The sequence below is a fragment of the Cyphomyrmex costatus genome, unplaced genomic scaffold (genome assembly GCF_001594065.2).
Source record: "Cyphomyrmex costatus isolate MS0001 unplaced genomic scaffold, Ccosl1.0 scaffold182, whole genome shotgun sequence".
NCBI lineage: Eukaryota > Metazoa > Arthropoda > Insecta > Hymenoptera > Formicidae > Cyphomyrmex > Cyphomyrmex costatus.
Genome location: NW_017275847.1, coordinates 1,341,904 through 1,360,138, shown reverse-complemented (window position 1 = coordinate 1,360,138; position 18,235 = coordinate 1,341,904). Strand labels below are relative to the sequence as shown.

The window sequence follows — 18,235 nt, the reverse complement described above, 5'->3', positions numbered from 1 at the left end:
ATTAACAAAATCCTATGTACAAAAGATTATAGAAAAGTTCTCCAGATTGTAAATAATTTAAAAATTGTGACTGTTCAGGAAGTTAAACAATACTAAGAATAATAACAAGTGTTTTATTGGTTATAAATTCTTAAATACCAACATACATACACATTACATCCTAAACCAACCAGGTAATCCAGGAGCTTTGTTAGGTCTTAAGAAATTTTGCATTTCCTTTTTAGCTAAGTCCATAGTTTCTTTATCAAGTTCATCTTTTACATTCTTGAACATATCAGGAAACACAAATGACTGATCCTTTGGCTACAAGAAATGAACAGTTTTAAAATCCTAAATTCCTTTTTATAAAAAGAAACTAGAAAATAGTTGCAATCTAACCAGCACAACATAAGCTATTTTCTTGTCGTCCTCCTTAATGACTGAATGCTGCAGTCGATCCCTCGTAAGCCTACCCATCTGTATTCTTGTCCTTACATTAATTACATTGACATTGTAAATTTTCTCCAAATAATTCTTTATGTCGTATTTGGTCATTTCCATAGAACAGTGAAACTGTACAACGTTCAGAGGCTGCTGATCTATAGGCGTAATTAACTTCATCCAAAAATTCGGTAGGAAAACTCTTAATTGTGGATTGCCTCTTTGATATATGGGATAACTAAAAATATAGTATCAATTAAAAATCATATAAACAAAATTCAATAATTTATATAAAATATAATTAATGAATTAAAATAGGATTAGAGGGTTATATTTATCGCTTTTAAAGTTAAAATTTGTCAAGATTATTATATTATCTAATTATTGCATTAAATATTGCGGATACTTACAATCGTGTTGACATTATGCTGTGAAATACTAGAACTTCTTTTAGTATTATTTAAATAAATATTTCAGAGCAAAACAAACGGCTCAGTTATTATTATGAATATAACCTCAAACAAAGAATCATTTACAGAGAATTTTATTACCAACAGAATCAAATTTAATTTAATGGGGTTTGAGTCTTTGCTAAATAGGTTTGAATCTTCGCTATGCTGGTTTAAATGTCCACTAAACCGTAAAACTACGTAAAACTGTGTAAAGCATCACACTTGTCATTCCAAGAATACCGCTGATGTCAGGATGTATCGCATGAATGTATGTATATTTCCTTTGCCTTGTATATGTGAGCATTATATTTATGTTTTATGTTATAATTATTGAGATGTGAGATAGACTCTCGGAGTGTAAACTTTGTAGCAAAATGGTCAGCAAAGAGGAAACATGGATCGACTTCGTCAGAATTGTCTGAATGGAAGACAAGCCACCTCTACAAATCAAATGCCGATGACGATCTCGGAACAATTCAGGCAGTCATGGCTGACAGCGATAATCGGGTTCATCATGTTTGCTACTGGAATGTGTCTTCTATTTTGGAATGAGGTTTGCGAGTAATACTTTCTGTCATATGAATTTGTTTAAGAGAAAGACATTTTTTTAGTGTCAATCGTAATTAAATTGTAATAAATATTTTTTATAATTGTTAATAAAACACATAAACAGTGTTATATTTATAAATAACTAAATAATACTTAATGTATAACACGAGAGCATAACAAAAGTTATATCTAGTCATGAGATCATATTTTACTTTTTAAAATTATTATTCTACTAAAATTTTATAAATAATATTTGTGGTTTTTAAATTAAAAAATTCCATTAGTTATATTTCACGCTTATTTTATTTTTATACTTAAAAAAAAAGACAATTTAAAACCATATCCTTAATTTGGGACAAAATTTGAGGCATGTAAGCATTTCGAGTCCTTTCAGGGAAGAGCCGTTAAAGTAGCACATTCCTTGAACGAAGCTTTACGCAATGTTGTTGTGCTTCCTAATTCAAGGATGTTATCACCTGAATATGAGGGCTGCTTGATACATCTATCAGGTGTCTTACAAGTCTCCGAACCGTTAACAGAGCCAAATTATGGAATTGTCATGTCAAGCGTGAAGCTGAAGAGAAGGGTTCAGATGTATCAATGGGTTGAAATCGAGGAAGAACCAAGGTAGTGATAAGAATAAGAGACAGTTATCTTTGTCATTTTGTCTTAAAGATACTGTATTGCACTGCAAGATTTAATATATTAAATATATTAAATCATTGTTTTCAGTTTCGGTGAAATAACAGAAGGCGATAAATACTATTACTACACGACAGAATGGAAGGACAAACTCGTGGATTCAGATCACTTTTACATTCGTACAGGTCATCACAATCCAAAGGAAATACCAATCAAGAGCCAGGTGCAGATTGCAGATGAAGTAAAGATCGGTGCTTACATGCTTGGCATGGAATTGAAGAAAAAATTCAGCGATTTTGTAGAGATCACCAGTGATGAGAGACCAGAGCGAAAGAATATTAAGATGCATTCTGGATTGTATTACCACAGTGCAGATTTGTGGAATCCTCAAGTATGTCATTGCGAAAAGTTTTTTTTTCCTAAACACAAGAATATATAGGATTATATTTAGAATTAAGGATTTTTTTTAGAATTTAGGATTTATTTGATTACAAAGTTCAAGACAAAATTTCTAAAAATTTCTTTCAGAAAAGACATTTTTCCATTCTGTCAAATTTGTAGAAAACTATTGGAATTTCTCTGTGGATAGACATTCATCATTCAATTTGTATTGTACTTAAAAACTTTTATTTTGACTTCTTATTTATATCTAATAGAGCTATTTCTAATTTAGCTTGCTTTGCTTATAGGTGGGAGACATCAGAATACAATTTTCCTACGCAGGAAAAAACGGAGATGTTTATTCGGTAGTTGGCTTGTTGGAAAAAAACACCATTAAACCATATTACACGTCTCATGGTGAAGAAATTTTGCTTCAGCGAAAGCATAAAATGTCGGTGAATCAGATGTTCCATTTGGAACATGTGCATAATTACTGGCGAACTTGGATCGTTAGGTAATTTCTATATAGAAACAACTATTTTAGATAAAAATAAATGTAAATACTTGTCGATCGATACATTCGAAGAACGAATTAAATATAATTTTTAATTACTTTTGTTGTATGTATATTATTATTAAAAAGAATATATGAAATATATATCATAAAATATATATTAATAGTTAAATCACATTAAAAATAAGAAGAAGGAGCATATACCACACGCTGGTTAAAAGTAGCGAAAATTTCGTATATTTAATACTACTAAATTTACATAATTATAATAAACGTTTCGGTCATTAATGTGACCATCTTCAGTATAAAAAAATTTATAATTTAATTCCCTAAATTTTTTTATACTGAAGATGGTCACATTAATAACCGAAACGTTTATTATAATTATGTAAATTTAGTAGTATTAAATATACGAAATTTTCGCTACTTTTAACCAGCGTGTGGTATATGCTCCTTCTTCTTATTTTTATTTTTAACTCAACCACTTGATCTTTAAATAATTTAAATCACATTATTTTTGTTGTAGAGGACTCGGATGGTTGGTCTTGTTTGTGGCAGCAACGTGCTTAGCAAATATATTAAAGACGATTATACTAAATTCAACGTTTCTTTGCAGTATAATTGCAGTCGAGTCTCTGACTATGTTAGTCTCTATGTCTATCAGTTTATTGGTGATTAGTTTCGCTTGGGTGTGGTATCGACCAGTTATTGGTCTCTGTTTAGCATTAGCCTCCATTTTGCCATTTATTTATTCAACACTAACATCGGGATCTTCATCTCAGCAACGTGATAATTATAGGAGATTATAAATTAAAGGCAACTCTTATCTTAGTTATCTCCTTTCGTTCTTATTTAAGAATAATATATTTATCTTACGGTGCATTAAATTATCAATTGATTCAATGCACTCATACATTTATTCGGTTCTTCCTTTCTTTTTTTTATTTTCTTTCTCTTATGTATATATATGTATGTATATTCTAAAATCTAAACGATATAGACAAAAAATATTTAAAATAAATGAGCGAGAGAAGAATTAAGAAATACTACTTAAAATGAAAAAATATTTATACTTTTTAATACATGTTATTAAGACTGTAGGAGCATAAAGTTATTTATTAAACATGTTTCTCTTCTGTACAAAGAATTATTTTTATTTCATTAAAAAATTTTACGTTTTAAGCAAGTTTTTATTTTTATAAAACTTATTTGCCACAATATTTAAGAACATTTTATCACATGATTGTAACAATCCGTAGTATGATACGGGCTTAGAGGCACATGCATATGCATTGGCATTTAGCGCACTCTTTTTTTATATCCACTCTATTTTGGGGGTTTGTCGCGTTGCACGCTCACAAGTCTTAAAATAATTTTTTAAATTGTTAATCACTTACCGACGGTTGGTAAAGTTTCCACATACTTACCAATTGTTGATCTGTTTTAAGTATATTATATATTTAAAAATCGGAAACAGACTCAAGTTTACAATTTGCAAGTTTTATGTGCCAATTAATTATTTGGATAGCTACCAGTACATTCGAAAAAAGCTTTTACTACGAACGGAATCCACAAATGTACCAAAATTAACTTTAATTTCTGTTTAACTCATTGTTTATCTTTTTCTAATTCGCATAGAATTATAGGAAAGGATAAAAAGTAAAAATTAAACCTAGATTATAAAATTAATCTTGTATTAGTAAAAACCGGGCTTCAATTTCACAATTTGACGCTTTCGATCACCTTCAATGCCATTGCACTATTGCAATTATTGCAAATGCGTGCATAGAGTATGTTTATATGTGTGCAAGTGCATGTGTGACTCATCTTTTCCTCGCGCGCGCGGAACGTCGCCCGACGTTGATCGAAGATGGCGGCGAATGGCGGCGTACGTCTCCTGCTCGTAGGAGTTTCGTGTACTTTTCTCTTGAAACTATGCAATGGCGCGGCGACGGACATCAAATTGGATGCCAAGGCTCAGTTGTTGCATCGGCTCGACAGTCTCAATCTCTTGCTTTACACGTTCCTATTGATTTTAACCGTTTTAACGATATGGATGTTCAAGCACCGCCGCTTGAGGTTCCTCCATGAAACTGGGCTGGCTGTCATTTACGGTAAGAATCGTCTGCTATCAACAATTTTCAGTGTTTTCTTTTTTTTTTTAGCGCACGTGTGTGAATGACATTAGCAAATTGCACAAGATACGTTACCAAAGACACATGCCACGTTCACTGAATCTTCATCTATTTATGGAACAACAACTTGCAAATTTTACACATTATCTAACTCGCATACGTTGCAACATCCTTGCCTCAACTTTCGATTTTTTCTTTAGTTATCTTTTCTTTTATGTTATAAATTAACTATACGAAATTAATTATAACCACAGATTTTTTTTGCAAAATAATTGAAATGAGAGTCTAGTTATAAAAGTTTGTGATTATAACATTATTAATAATCTAATAGTATAATGTAAAGGTGACCTTACATGATCAGTAATACTGTCAGTATTTGTTAATAATATATTAACAAATACTGACAATATTACTGATCATATGTGGTTAATATTGATGGATTGACATAGAATACTGACAATGTCTGAATCTTGGTTTTCAAGCAACAGAATCATTTGTATTAGGATTCATGTTACAGTATGTCACCATGCAATAGATAATATACATAAAATTAAAGTGAAATATATTATCAATAATACTGATCATGTATAAGGGTGTAAAAATACTATTGATGCATATTGTCGGTATTACTGATACAGCATTACTGATCAGTATTATTGATCATGTAGGGTCACCTTAATAATACAAAAGCATTTTTATGAGATTAACATTTGTGAAGTTCTTATAAAACAGTTATGAAATAATAAGTTTCTTAGAAAATCTTAATATAGTTATGTATTTTATTGTTTTTCTTAAATATTTAGAGTTAATTTTAGTTTGATAACAATGAATAAAATTTGTTTATTTGTTTCTTAATTTTCAAGACTTTTATAATAAAATTTTATGAATGATTTTATACCTCATATTATTCTTATTTTAGAATCTGAAATTAAATTAAATGTATCATTAAAACATATTCTTAGATATAATTTTAATTATCACTGCTCTGATAACATGCTTGATAAATCTGTTTATTTGGGATACAATTGCAAGATTATTGTATTTATTTAGGATAAAACTGCTTGTTACAGGCTTAATTATAGGAGCGATAATACGCTATGGTTTCACAACGAGCAGCACCATCCTGCATATGCCGGTGGTTCCAGATAACTCCAGTAAATACAATCAGTCTGTACCACCGGACACGCTATGGTTACGTTTCCCGGAAGATAAGGGTGGTGGTGTCGTAAAGAACAAAACATTCGCGTACTCGTTTCGTGGCGAAATTTACAAGGAAGATAATGAAATAGATTTGAAGGTGATTGAGTTCTTCATAAGATAAAAAGTTTCATCATTTGTTCAAAAAAAATTTTCAGCAAATTGATAGTAAATTGTTGACATATTGACATCAAACTCATTCTCAGTCATTTGGTAACAAATTCGGTGCCATCTGTACCAGCAATAAGTTTTACTAGTGTATCAAACAGAACATTGGTAGCAAAAATTGAGTAAAGTTTTGGTTGGTTTTGGTTATGATCAATTTTTTACTATCAGGTTGTCATCAAGTTTTGCATAGTTTTGCCAATTTATTCTCATGTTACGTTAGCAATTTTTGTTTTATACCTGGCTCCAATTTGGTGACATTGAATTTAACAGAATTTACATCAAATTCGGTGTTTTTTTTGTTGATAAAATTTATTTTTGATAGACTTAGCTAATTTGGTTTATTGATTTTTAAACAAAACTAGATAATTGTTACATTAAACTTGAAGTTATTTTGCTTTTAAAGTAATTTATTTTTTTTGTCATTTAATAGATATAATGGTTGTTGTTGCAGGCGACTTTCGATCCTGAAATATTTTTCAATATCATATTGCCTCCCATTATCTTTCATGCTGGATATAGTTTGAAGCGTGTAAGTACATTGATCTGCTTATTTCTTTGTTGGTAAGTGATAATAATGGAATATACACAATGCGATTCCTATTTATAACTCTTTGATAATCAAATTTTTACAGAGATACTTCTTCAGAAATCTAGGTGCAATTCTCATGTATGCTTTGATAGGAACCTCCATATCAGCTTTTGTTATTGGGTAAGTTTTTCCTTTAATATTATTTTGTTGTAGAAATCTTGAGAAAAAAGTGTTAATTTATATGTCATGTTATACATTTTGTATCACTATTGATGCATATTCTTTTTTTTTTAAAGCACCATTTTTATATTTATCTCATACTTAATTATTTTTTTTTATTACCGAATGAGATCGCTGTAGGTATTGTCTCATTTGGTTTGAAATTTAAGCAGTCCAATAAGAATTGATATTGTTTATTTTTTTATTTAATGCATATTTATAGGAAAGGAACGGCTGTTAGCTCTTAGATTTTTAGCAACAAACAAAATATGTTTATAGAAATATGATTATAAAAAGTATAAGTCTTACTTTGCATAGCTCGTACTTTGACCGAGCTTATCTACTGCTTGTCTTGCCACTTATAACTAAACACAGTTTTCTTTTAATGACTTGTAAATTTTACTTTAATGAGTCGATACCGTATTATCTGTATAGAGCTCTGATGTATGCCTTTGTACAATTGATACCACATCTCTCTACGTCGTTCACGTTTCTGGATACTTTATACTTTGGCGCTCTGATATCGCCTACGGATCCTCTGACAATAATATCCATCTTCAACGATCTACATGTAGATGTTAATCTTTATGCTTTGGTATTTGGCGAGAGTGTGTTGAACGATGCGGTCGCCATTGTACTTAGTGGGTTAGTATACAGAAATTTTGCAGAATCAATCCTATTTTATTTTCCCTGATTTTTTAATTTTTTAGTTAAATTGATTCTTTCTGTAAAGAAATTCTTGTGATAGAAAAAATCGAGAATTTGAAATTAGCTAAAGAAGTTGCATTTAAGGATTCTGCAATAAAAAGTAGACACTACAAATGGAATTATCTAACAATATATTGTAGCTGTAATTTAGCGATGTATGTTTAAATGCAATATTGAAAAAATTCTGATATTTTAATTCAGCTCAATACAGAATTACGCTGAAAGATACCAGTCGGGATCGGGCGGTTTCGAGACTGTAGCGTTCTTCCAGGCGTTTGGAGACTTCGTTGAAATATTTAGTTTGTCTCTCTTTATCGGTGCTACGATGGGGTGCATCACTGCATTATTGACCAAGTTTACCAGGGTTCGAGATTTTCCTCTTTTAGAGTCGGCGTTATTCGTCTTAATGTCATATAGTACATTTTTAATCGCCGAAGCTACTGATCTTACAGGTAATATTTTCACATGTGTTACATTATGACATTAAAAAAATAATACAAATCTTTTTCTCTCAAGAACTAGTATCTATTAATAAAAGTAATCACCATTGACTTTGCATGGAAAATAGCTTTTCCATGCAGAAAGAATTTTTTTCTAATTTCTCCTTATTGATAAAAATTAAGGATTAGTATCTTTATTTAAGAAAAAACAACTTACAAATTTTTCGCATCAATCTAATAGATTTTATTAAAAAATTTTAGGCGTGGTTGCCGTCCTCTTCTGTGGAATATGCCAGGCTCATTATACGTACAACAACCTGAGTCTGGATTCGCGTCAACGCACGAAACAACTGTTTGAGCTGTTGAACTTCTTAGCCGAGAATTTTATATTTAGTTATATCGGCGTATCGATGTTTACCTTCCCAAAACACCATTTTGATCCTGGCTTTATTTTCGCAGGATTCGTATCCTTACATTATATATATCTACAAAAGCTGTACGAGCGCCATTGGACACTCATTTGATTTTTTCCGATTGATTCCAAAAGAATTCTCTAAGAGAATCATTTCAGTTAACGCAGTACACAACATGACTATTGAAAAAATATCGTTGAATAGATATCAAATTCTATTTTAATTAATTTTATTTAATTTATAAAATATTTATCCTTAACATACTTTACAGCTATGCGCGTTATTGGGTCGTGCGGCTAATGTTTATCCGCTATCTTTCATACTGAATCTGGCGCGAAAGCCGAAGATATCATTAAACTATCAGCACATGTTGTTCTTCGCAGGATTGCGTGGTGCTATGAGCTTCGCTCTTGCCATCAGGAACACCGTATCAGATGCCAGACAAGCTATGTTGACCACAACTAGCTTAATTGTTATATTGACTGTTATTCTACAAGGAGGCGCAACAACGCAATTTTTAAGCTGGTTTAATATTCCGTGAGTAAAATACCTAAATGTAACTTAATATTAATTTGTTTTTTTTTTTTAACTTTCATTGAAAATTTTATTTTAAAAAACAAACGAATTTTTTCTAACATTAATAATTTTTATTCGTTATTTCTATTAAATTTGTTATTAGTGTAATTAATTCTGCTTTTCATTGTCATTTAAACTGTTTTTTTTTTTGTAGAGTCGGAGTAGATGAGGAAATAGAAGGACTCTCTCATAATGGAACGCGCAGTGTAAGTATGATCAGACAGAGTTTTTATTCGACAATCGTGTTCTGTATGCTATCTAGAAGAATTAGTATCACGTAATGCAGAATAAAGACATTGACTGTTTACATATATACACACTTGTATATTAATATGTTTATACGTTTATATAATTTCGAAGCTATACATAGCTAAGTATGATTGGTAGCAAGATTTACAATTATTTCAATACAGTAACTTTGCATATATAAAACAGTGTCCTTATACTCTGTAAGATGATTAATTATCTATAACTTTGACAATAATAATAATAATTGATAGAATAATCATTAATATAACGACATACACTATATTAAAAAATGAGTATAAGAATATTTGTTTTAAAAAGACAAAAGTATATGCATTTGTGCATGTAAGTTTTGTTGTTTCGTTTAATGATCTTTATCTAATTGTAAGTGTATAATTTTTTGGACACGCTATTGGAATGCATATTGATCAGCTGAGTCTTCTCGTTAATTATAAAAATTGAAGCTTAGATAGTTAGATTTTCTTTTGCCATGCTTCTGCTAGTTTTCTTTTAATATGAAAAGTAATATCGATATATCGAAGATTGAGTCAAAATTAACAGTTAACTAAAATTAATGCCCATAGCGGTTATATTGACACCGGTACAATGTCGGTAAGCTCAATTTTTTGATGTTGCAGCTGTATAGTTATATGAAAATATAGTTTATAGTATAGTACGTAGTTTATAGTATAGTTAAAAGTACCTGCTTTAAACTCTTTCTCTGTGAAATTTTTGTGATTTCTTGAGTCACAAATAATATTTGTACGAAATTGCTTTACCGAAATTGTACCGATTCTATTCCTCGCATCCTGCAAACTTGTATGCATGTTTGTTACATTAGGTACTTTGTGATATTCGACAGTTAATTGTAAATATTCGCGGCTAAAAAAAAAACGCGCGCGTGAATGTTGCGATTTACAATTTAATTTATCAATGTTAATAGTCTGGCGGCGAGGGTGGCTACAGTGATCTGGACATACATAGGGGAAGAAGTCCACCGGTACGTTATCACAATTAAAGATTGACTTGACGCACTATTTTCCTATTTGACAAATTGAGAGTTTAGACGATTTGACTTATTTTTTGTGTATTTCGATGACTCACTTTCGCAGTTTGATTTATTATTTACACACAAATATTAATATAAATTTTGTATATTAATTTTTAAAAAACTATTGAGCGTTTATATAGTAGATAGTACATACTGTACTCAGTAAAAGAGTGAACACAGGTCGTAAACTCAACTGTATGTTATGTATTATCTATCATATAAATACTGAATGATTTTTTTACTCTTTGCATTTAAAATGTATTAAAATTAATAATTGTTAGAACTTTGTTTTCAAATTATATATATTTGTAGAACCCAAGTAGTACTAACGGGATCTGTAACTAAAAGTAGAAATATTTATCTTGTCTTTTTGTACTCTTTAGAGGGAAAGTATTATACTAAATTTGCGAAGTTAATGCGCCATATTTTCAATTTTGTTTAGTATAAAAAATGCGAAACTCTTAATTTTCATAAAGAATGATAAAGCTATGAAAAATTCTATTAGAATTATATTTTTGTGTTGAAAGAATGTTGTATTAATTTCACATCGTAGATGAGTAAAAAATCCTTAGTGAACAAAAATTAAAAATTCTATCGTTTTTCGGATGTAAACAATTTTGTATGTTAATGGTAACTCACTTATTTGACTTCTATGTATTGTCTGACATTTAATTTCCTTGTTTACTCTTTATCATACAAATGCTGAATAGTTTTTTAAAACCCTGCATATGTATACATGGTGCATGAAGCATGGTATTATGCAATTCCTGTAAAAGTAACTGCATGCATCAAGTGTCGCTTAATACATATCTTTATTAAAAGTGATTTTTTTTGTTATTGTAGCATGTGATTGTAGATCTATCATATGATTTATACGATCCCTCTGCTTATATTGCAAATTGCAGATTTATTTTATTAAAGCTTTTGATCGAATTTGTTTATTGCACGTGCTTCTGATTATTTTTTCTGGTATGGTTTTTGTTATCCATTCTGTATGTCAAAGAGTAGCTGGAGAGAGAGAACACTGAAATATTTACATTTATTAACAGTACCTACACAGCAGACATGTTTAATATGGAACACTAGAATCATGAATTAATAAAAAAGCATGTATTTCTTCGCAACTAATAATAAATAAAGATAACTCCGAATATCCAAAAAGGATGTCATTAGTAGATATATTAATATTCTAATGACATTCTTATTATGATATACTTTTATGTTTAAAAAAAATTAAAATTGTGTATACCTATTTCGATTTTATTTTAACACATTAATAAATATATGTTTACAAATAGTAAATGAGGGGGATAGATGTATTTTTGTTTAAAGATTAAAGAAAAGATCGCAGAATCATACAGGATGGATAACTGATGCATTGTTCATATTTCACAGTATAATTCTATGCAGGACGGATCATTGCCAGGCGGTGGCAGTAGCAGCGGTAATATCGGTAATACGAAACCTAACGAGAAGGCGTTACTTGCGAGAATTTGGGGCGATTTCGATACCAGATACATGAAGCCTTTGTTAACGCATTCCAGGCCTACGTTATTAGAAACGTTGCCGGTCTGTTGTAGTCCGTTAGCGAGAATTCTCACAACCACACAACAAATGACGCAGGTACTATATCGTCTGAGTTATATGTGTTGAAAACTTCATTTTAAAACATCAATTGTATCATCTTAAATATCTATATTATATTGTTACAACATAATACGGTAGATTATAGAATAAATGAAAATAATTTTACTACATCTATAATACAATTACATTGCAACAGGACGAGGTTGCGAGGAAGGTCGATTCAGATTCGGACTTCTGCTTGGAAGATCGCGAGATGGAGCGGCGCAGGACTAGCGTTCAGCCGGTGAGTTTCCATCAGCCTCATCTCAATTATACTGTTAATCCGTGCTATCAGCCTAACAACAGCACTACAGACGTTGGCACTAATCCGGACGAGCCCTATGTAATTCTCAATTTACACAGAAGGTAGAACTAACAGCAATCCTAACACCACCACCTTTTATATACCTAAACTTTTGAGGTTGAAGAAAGGAAAAGCGGGAGAATAGAAGAGTCATGTACATATTTCGCGTTAAACGCAGTAAATTACAATTTACTTAATTAATTCCTATGTAACTTGTTTGACATTCGTTTACAATCATGTACAATTTTGCTAAAAGTTTCACATCTTTTATTTTCCATGAAGAGATGACTGATATATCATACAAATGAATTTCATATTTCTTTTCTTTTTTTAATTCTTTACTTTGACTATGAGTGTAAACAACAATAGCCTGCGGCTAGTGTGTGTACACTGTATATTTCTACGCATGTTTTTTTTTATACTGTATGTATAATACAGATGTAGAGATGTAATCGCGCGAACGATCACTTTTCATTCGACTTTGATAATCGCCTTTTCTTTCTTTTGTTCTTTTACATAAAATACAAGCTTAAATGTCTATTGCACGTAAGACTAATTTTATCTGGATGATATAACGTCTCTTGTTTTCGATTTCGGAGTTCAAACCCTCGAGTGAAACAGCAACAGAGATAGTCGAGAATTCGGATGTGATAGCAGCGTAATTTATAAAACGCGCGCGATACTTTTCTTTTAGGAGAAATGAGTTTAAAAATATGATAGCTAATTGCAAAAGATGGAAAAATTAAGATCTACAAATAAATAATTTTGTATAATTATAAAGTTTTAATTATGACTTGTTATCAATTAACCAGTGGAATCTGAAGTTTTATGCTGTTATCGCAATCAATGTCTCAATTTCGAAAATGATAATGACAACTGTAAATACACCATGAATTTTTAACAAATCTGCTTGCTTAAGAATAAGGAGAATGTACATATGCTGTTTGTTAATGCAAACCGAATTTTTTCTGCTGTGCTCCATCTTATATTTATAACAGTGTGTAAATTGACAGACAGTAAAATGTTAATGAGCCAATCGTTGCGTGCGAATGACTTCTCGTAACTGCGCATTCTTTTCTGTCAAAGTGATTTTGTAATTTTGCAACAAATAACTATTCTAGTCAATGATTATCTATTATAGACAAAATAAGAATTAATGAATAGACAATAGCGTGTGATATTCATTACATAACGATGGAATACATTTTTTATTTACAAAACTCGATTCGAAAATTATGTTTAATGTACGTAGAGATGACAAGCTTCTCCGATATGTTTTTTCGCTTATGTGTCTTTCTCTTCTTCTCTTTGAAAGGAAAAAATTACAGTCACATCTTTACGGAGCGCATGTTTGACCGTATCTTTTTTTCATCGGTTTTTCTAGAGAGAGAGAAACGGTGACAGTGATGATTCCAATTCCGATGACGAAGACCTCAGACTCATCGGAATGGAGGGATTTATTCCGTTACGAACGTTGTAGTCGGGAAAACGCTCGACGAACGATCCATGTGTACCTAAGATCTATACGGCAAAAAAGACAGATTCTTCTCTTTGAACAATTGCGAATAGGTCACAATACGCGGTGATTTTCCGAAAGTATTAATATATACGTATAGTTTTAATGAGAATGAAAATGATATTTGTCGCTTTTTGACTTGTATAATATATTTCCATATAGAGAATGTTAGAGGAGAAAATTCGGGACCTGGAGAGTACGTAGTACTTATTGAACTGAATAAAAAAATGCTTTTTTAATCTCAACAGAACGTTTCAACAGAGTTTTAACGCGCGAGTACCACGTGCAAGCACTCCCGGATTCTTTCTTTTCTAACCACTGAAATGTTTGTCAAATTCTTTGCGAGGCTCACACGATCGAGCATTAAACATAATTTTCAGTGTTCATTAATTCTAATCGCGCGAAAATTGATGATTGCAACTGTAAAGACGGAAAAGGCATTGAGGCTCTATTGCTGCTGTGATCTTTTAATTCTTACTCTGTGAAAAGTTTTATGTTTATTTATAAGCTGACACAAAGTGGGGAAAAAAGTATTCATACATCTCGTCTTTTTTTAGAATAACTTTACGTGAAAATGCAATATTTCTGACAGAACAGATCGTTTTCGTAATATTGCAATTACGTAATTTTAATTCTTTGTAAAATTATATATTTAAAAGAATGAGATTGTGGATACTTACTTTACCGATCTCTGTGATCCTCGAGCGTTTTTTTGCATGTAGTAAATTTTTTGATGTAAAAAAATCTCTGGCATTAATCATCTTGCAATCGCGCTGCCAGTGCGATACTTATTCGTTTAATATTTGCATGCCGCAATATACTACTTTACACGTACTTATCTTACTTAATTTACGTTGTTTTCTCCTTTTAGTTGTATATTTTTATATTATTTATTCACAGACGAGCATCAGGAGCTCTGCACGTAGATCGCAGTTGTAAACATAATATTTTTAAGATATTTTTAGCGTTTTAAAATTTATTTTACGGCTCCAACATTATATGTTTTATATAATTGTTGCCGGTGATCTGTCCATGTATTTACGTTTAAATATTGAGTTGTTAAGCGTTAACTATATGTAAGATATACCCTAAATTGTTATTAATTTAAAAAACTAACGAGAAATTTTTATCAGACACTTAATTCCTTTAAATCTCACTAAGATAGTTCTGACAGTGATATTACGGACTTATACTAGTTACATTTGCTTTTATGTTAATGTAACTGTTACTTAGAATTTGATAACGAAGTCAATATTGCAGAGGCAATGTAGTTTCCAGGCGTAATACTTTAAGCAACGAAACTATGATCGTTGCTTAGTTGATTGTTGTCGTTTTTTTCCTTTTTTTTTTAAATAAAAATATATAGTATGATATTATATATACCAGCAAATTATAAAGAATAAATTAATACGTATATACAAGTAGGAAATCGACGAAATTGACACATAATGTGCTTTCTGCTGACAAATTAGCACTTTGCAGTTTTTTTTTTTTTTTTTTTTTTTTTTTTTTATTTTGTAAAACTGCAGAAAAGAGGAGTAACCTCCGATGACCTTGACCTTGACATATATTATCAAGATCACGACCCTGAGTGAGTTGACCCTCGACAAGTTTTATCTGTCGATCGTTTTTCGTTAAAAAGTTATTAACAAAAAAAGTTATCATCCCCTATTGCTACGAGGCGCGCATAAAAACAAAATTTTCAGCTCTAAAATAGGTAAATATCCTGTTTAGAAGAGTTATAATAGTGGAGCCTCCCTCCTGCGGGGGGTGGGGGTGCGGAACTTACTGTATTCATGCATACACTTTACAACATGAAATGATATGGACGTCGTGCGCCCCTTTGCAGAGGGGGAGGAAAGTAAGTCACTTCGCGTAAAAAGTCGCAGGAAAATAATTACTAACTTTGACTGTTAATAACTCTTTAACAAATAATGAGCGACGGCTAAAACCTGTTGGAGATCACTCATGGTCATGGCCTTAACAACATATATCAAGGTCAAGATTATTGGAGGGTTGCTTGCTCCCCTTTTTTGCAGGTTTTTGTAAATAGAGTTAGACAAATTTTATTTTTTTCTGACCTCGAATTTGATTCACTTTAAAGCCGGATTTTTATTCGAAATAGATTCCAGGTCTATCTTGATGACACAATTAGCCAGTTCGCTCTGTAACTAACGTTATAATCTCAGCCCATGTACGCGATATACGTAAAAATTGTCTGATGCGCTAAATTGAACGTAAACGATTAATCGATTAACGTCAAACGGCTTACATGTGAAAGAAGATGTAGTTCTGGAGTCGATTCTTGATGTGTGTTTAATACTTTGTGGGACAGCTGGGGACCGTGATGATGATGGGAGAAGTTAGTCCGGGACCACTACCGCTGCACACACGAGTCGCCCTGCCCGGTATGATCGGCAGACACTTATAAAATTTTTTTTATAGCCAATTGACCGTTCCGTTTCACCTCGCTCAATCATTTTCGTACAATTCCTGTCAAATTATCAGTTAAAAATCAGCCGCACGATGATTTTCGATTGTATATATTTATTGCTGTTGTAAATCAATATTGTAAGTCTCAGTTAAAAAGTTCTTCACCTAGCCAAAACGACAAGGGTGCCAAGAACCGTATTAATTACAATCAATTGATAATATCCGATATCATAACGTGCTGCCGATTTTGATGAAGAGTCTTTCTAAGCGATTGTATACTGCAACCGATATTAGAAACTCGCGACAGGATCTCTAAGAATCATAATCGGAATTGCTGTAGGACTTTTTAAGAGCTGGTCGTGCTTCCTGTGCAATTTTTAACAGAATAGAACGAGAAAAAATGAAGGATATTTTAGTCAGGAAATATTTCTAATATATACGTTTATCGGATTTAGGTAGATTAATTTTGAAAAAGTTATGCCATATTGAATATTTCTTTGCAAGTTTTAATTATAGTACTCTAAATGTGTGATAAAAGTCATGAGGTGTACAGAATGAGTCGTATTACATCTTAATATCTTGTATAATACACACATTGAATAATTATTTAACAATTACAATTACATAATTATATATATATATATATATCATATATAATAATTATTGCTATATAATTATTCAATATATCTGCCGAATTCTTGAAAGTGACTTAATGGAGAATGCATCATTTGCTTGCTAATTGTACAATTACATACAAAAATCAACGTATGTCTTTGTTTTTCTTATAGCATCTAGTAAATAACGTATTTTCTTTTATTGTTATGCATTACCATTAATAATTTATTTAAAAAGTTCTAAATAATTAGTGAGATATTAACCTGTTACGGATTATGCGCGACTCGCATACAGTAACTGCGAAATATGAAAATTCTAATTAATATATATTGATGAAATTAATAATGATATAGCGCAAGAATCGACCTGTATCTAATCGATATACATATATAAGGATGAAGCTAAATCAGCTCAGAATTCAGAGATACGCAATAAAATTTGTACATTGATTTAGTATCCAGGACAAACTATGTAGATTGATTTATATTATATTGCGTGTTACGCGAGCCATTCTATTTGAAGGTATTCCGCATTGATTTGACGACGAATAGAGTCACGCTACGTAATCGGATTTTTTCGTTTTATAAAATTACTGATTTTAGATATTTACAGCAGTTGGCGAATTGACTTTGCCGTAATGTACAAAACCTAGCAACTATATTTACGCGGAGTGCGGGGAACTCCGTTTTACTATTTATATTGTAATACTTTAAGACTCCTGTTACCTTGCTGCAATTGTATCAAATTATCACATCAAATGCGAGAAATCGTATAATGAATCTTGCATAATCGAAAACTGTTGTTTCTGCTTTAAGAAGAGGTTCATACGATTTTTCGTTTTTAATCATTTTCATAATTTTTAATTGTTATAAATATAATGAATAAAAGTTATGTATTACAATATATCTATGTGATTGACTTTTAATATAGTAGCAACAGTGGGCGACCGCGAGCTTTAATTACGTATTCTTAACAATATGTAATATTACAACGCGACAATGTACAAGACGGGTTTAAGAGGATTTATCAATTTTGGATTTGTACTTTCGGACAAAAAATATATTTATCAGCTTCCTGGTATTGTTGCGGTACTGTTGCGAA

General features: G+C 31.2%; 3 protein-coding genes across 6 annotated transcripts; 2 read left to right on the top strand and 1 right to left on the bottom strand.

Moving 5' to 3' along the window:
* Nucleotides 1-121: 121 nt before the first annotated feature.
* Nucleotides 122-930, bottom strand: mRpL23 (mitochondrial ribosomal protein L23). Its single transcript, XM_018537789.1, has 3 exons — nucleotides 831-930; nucleotides 379-658; nucleotides 122-303 (listed from the first exon to the last, which is right to left on the bottom strand). The coding sequence occupies exons 1-3, from the start codon at nucleotides 842-844 to the stop codon at nucleotides 154-156; spliced, it is 444 nt and encodes a 147-aa protein (XP_018393291.1). The 5' UTR covers nucleotides 845-930; the 3' UTR covers nucleotides 122-153.
* Nucleotides 931-1,048: 118 nt separating this feature from the next.
* On the top strand, nucleotides 1,049-3,773 carry Tmem43 (Transmembrane protein 43). The gene is made up of 6 exons (XM_018537786.1): nucleotides 1,049-1,140; nucleotides 1,243-1,425; nucleotides 1,816-2,048; nucleotides 2,154-2,454; nucleotides 2,753-2,958; nucleotides 3,485-3,773. Exons 1-6 carry the CDS (start codon nucleotides 1,126-1,128, stop codon nucleotides 3,765-3,767), a joined length of 1,221 nt encoding a protein of 406 aa, XP_018393288.1. The 5' UTR covers nucleotides 1,049-1,125; the 3' UTR covers nucleotides 3,768-3,773.
* A 981-nt stretch (nucleotides 3,774-4,754) lies between these two features.
* On the top strand, nucleotides 4,755-16,935 carry Nhe3 (Na[+]/H[+] hydrogen exchanger 3). 4 transcript variants are annotated; one of them, XM_018537763.1, is made up of 13 exons: nucleotides 4,755-5,072; nucleotides 6,164-6,390; nucleotides 6,910-6,987; nucleotides 7,091-7,167; nucleotides 7,642-7,851; nucleotides 8,116-8,366; nucleotides 8,616-8,818; nucleotides 9,039-9,304; nucleotides 9,498-9,549; nucleotides 10,533-10,589; nucleotides 12,051-12,263; nucleotides 12,424-12,609; nucleotides 16,422-16,935. In XM_018537763.1, exons 1-13 carry the CDS (start codon nucleotides 4,829-4,831, stop codon nucleotides 16,515-16,517), a joined length of 2,160 nt encoding a protein of 719 aa, XP_018393265.1. In that variant the 5' UTR covers nucleotides 4,755-4,828; the 3' UTR covers nucleotides 16,518-16,935. The 4 variants fall into 4 exon arrangements, with proteins under 4 accessions (XP_018393265.1, XP_018393267.1, XP_018393266.1 ...); XM_018537765.1 differs by lacking the exon at nucleotides 16,422-16,935 and having other exon boundaries at nucleotides 12,036-12,263; nucleotides 12,424-12,702; XM_018537764.1 differs by lacking the exon at nucleotides 16,422-16,935 and having other exon boundaries at nucleotides 9,498-9,585; nucleotides 12,036-12,263; nucleotides 12,424-12,702.
* The last annotated feature ends 1,300 nt before the right edge of the window (nucleotides 16,936-18,235 follow it).

Coding starts and splice junctions, on each gene's coding strand:
- mRpL23 (XM_018537789.1), bottom strand. Junction 304..378: donor AAATAGCTTATGTTGTGCTG/GTTAGATTGCAA, acceptor CATTTCTTGTAG/CCAAAGGATCAGTCATTTGT.
- Tmem43 (XM_018537786.1), top strand. Junction 2,455..2,752: donor CAGATTTGTGGAATCCTCAA/GTATGTCATTGC, acceptor CTTTGCTTATAG/GTGGGAGACATCAGAATACA. Junction 2,959..3,484: donor TGGCGAACTTGGATCGTTAG/GTAATTTCTATA, acceptor TTTTTGTTGTAG/AGGACTCGGATGGTTGGTCT.
- Nhe3 (XM_018537763.1), top strand. CDS start 4,829: ATGGCGGCGAATGGCGGCGTACGTCTCCTGCTCGTAGGAGTTTCGTGT. Junction 7,852..8,115: donor GTCGCCATTGTACTTAGTGG/GTTAGTATACAG, acceptor ATTTTAATTCAG/CTCAATACAGAATTACGCTG. Junction 9,305..9,497: donor TTAAGCTGGTTTAATATTCC/GTGAGTAAAATA, acceptor TTTTTTTTGTAG/AGTCGGAGTAGATGAGGAAA.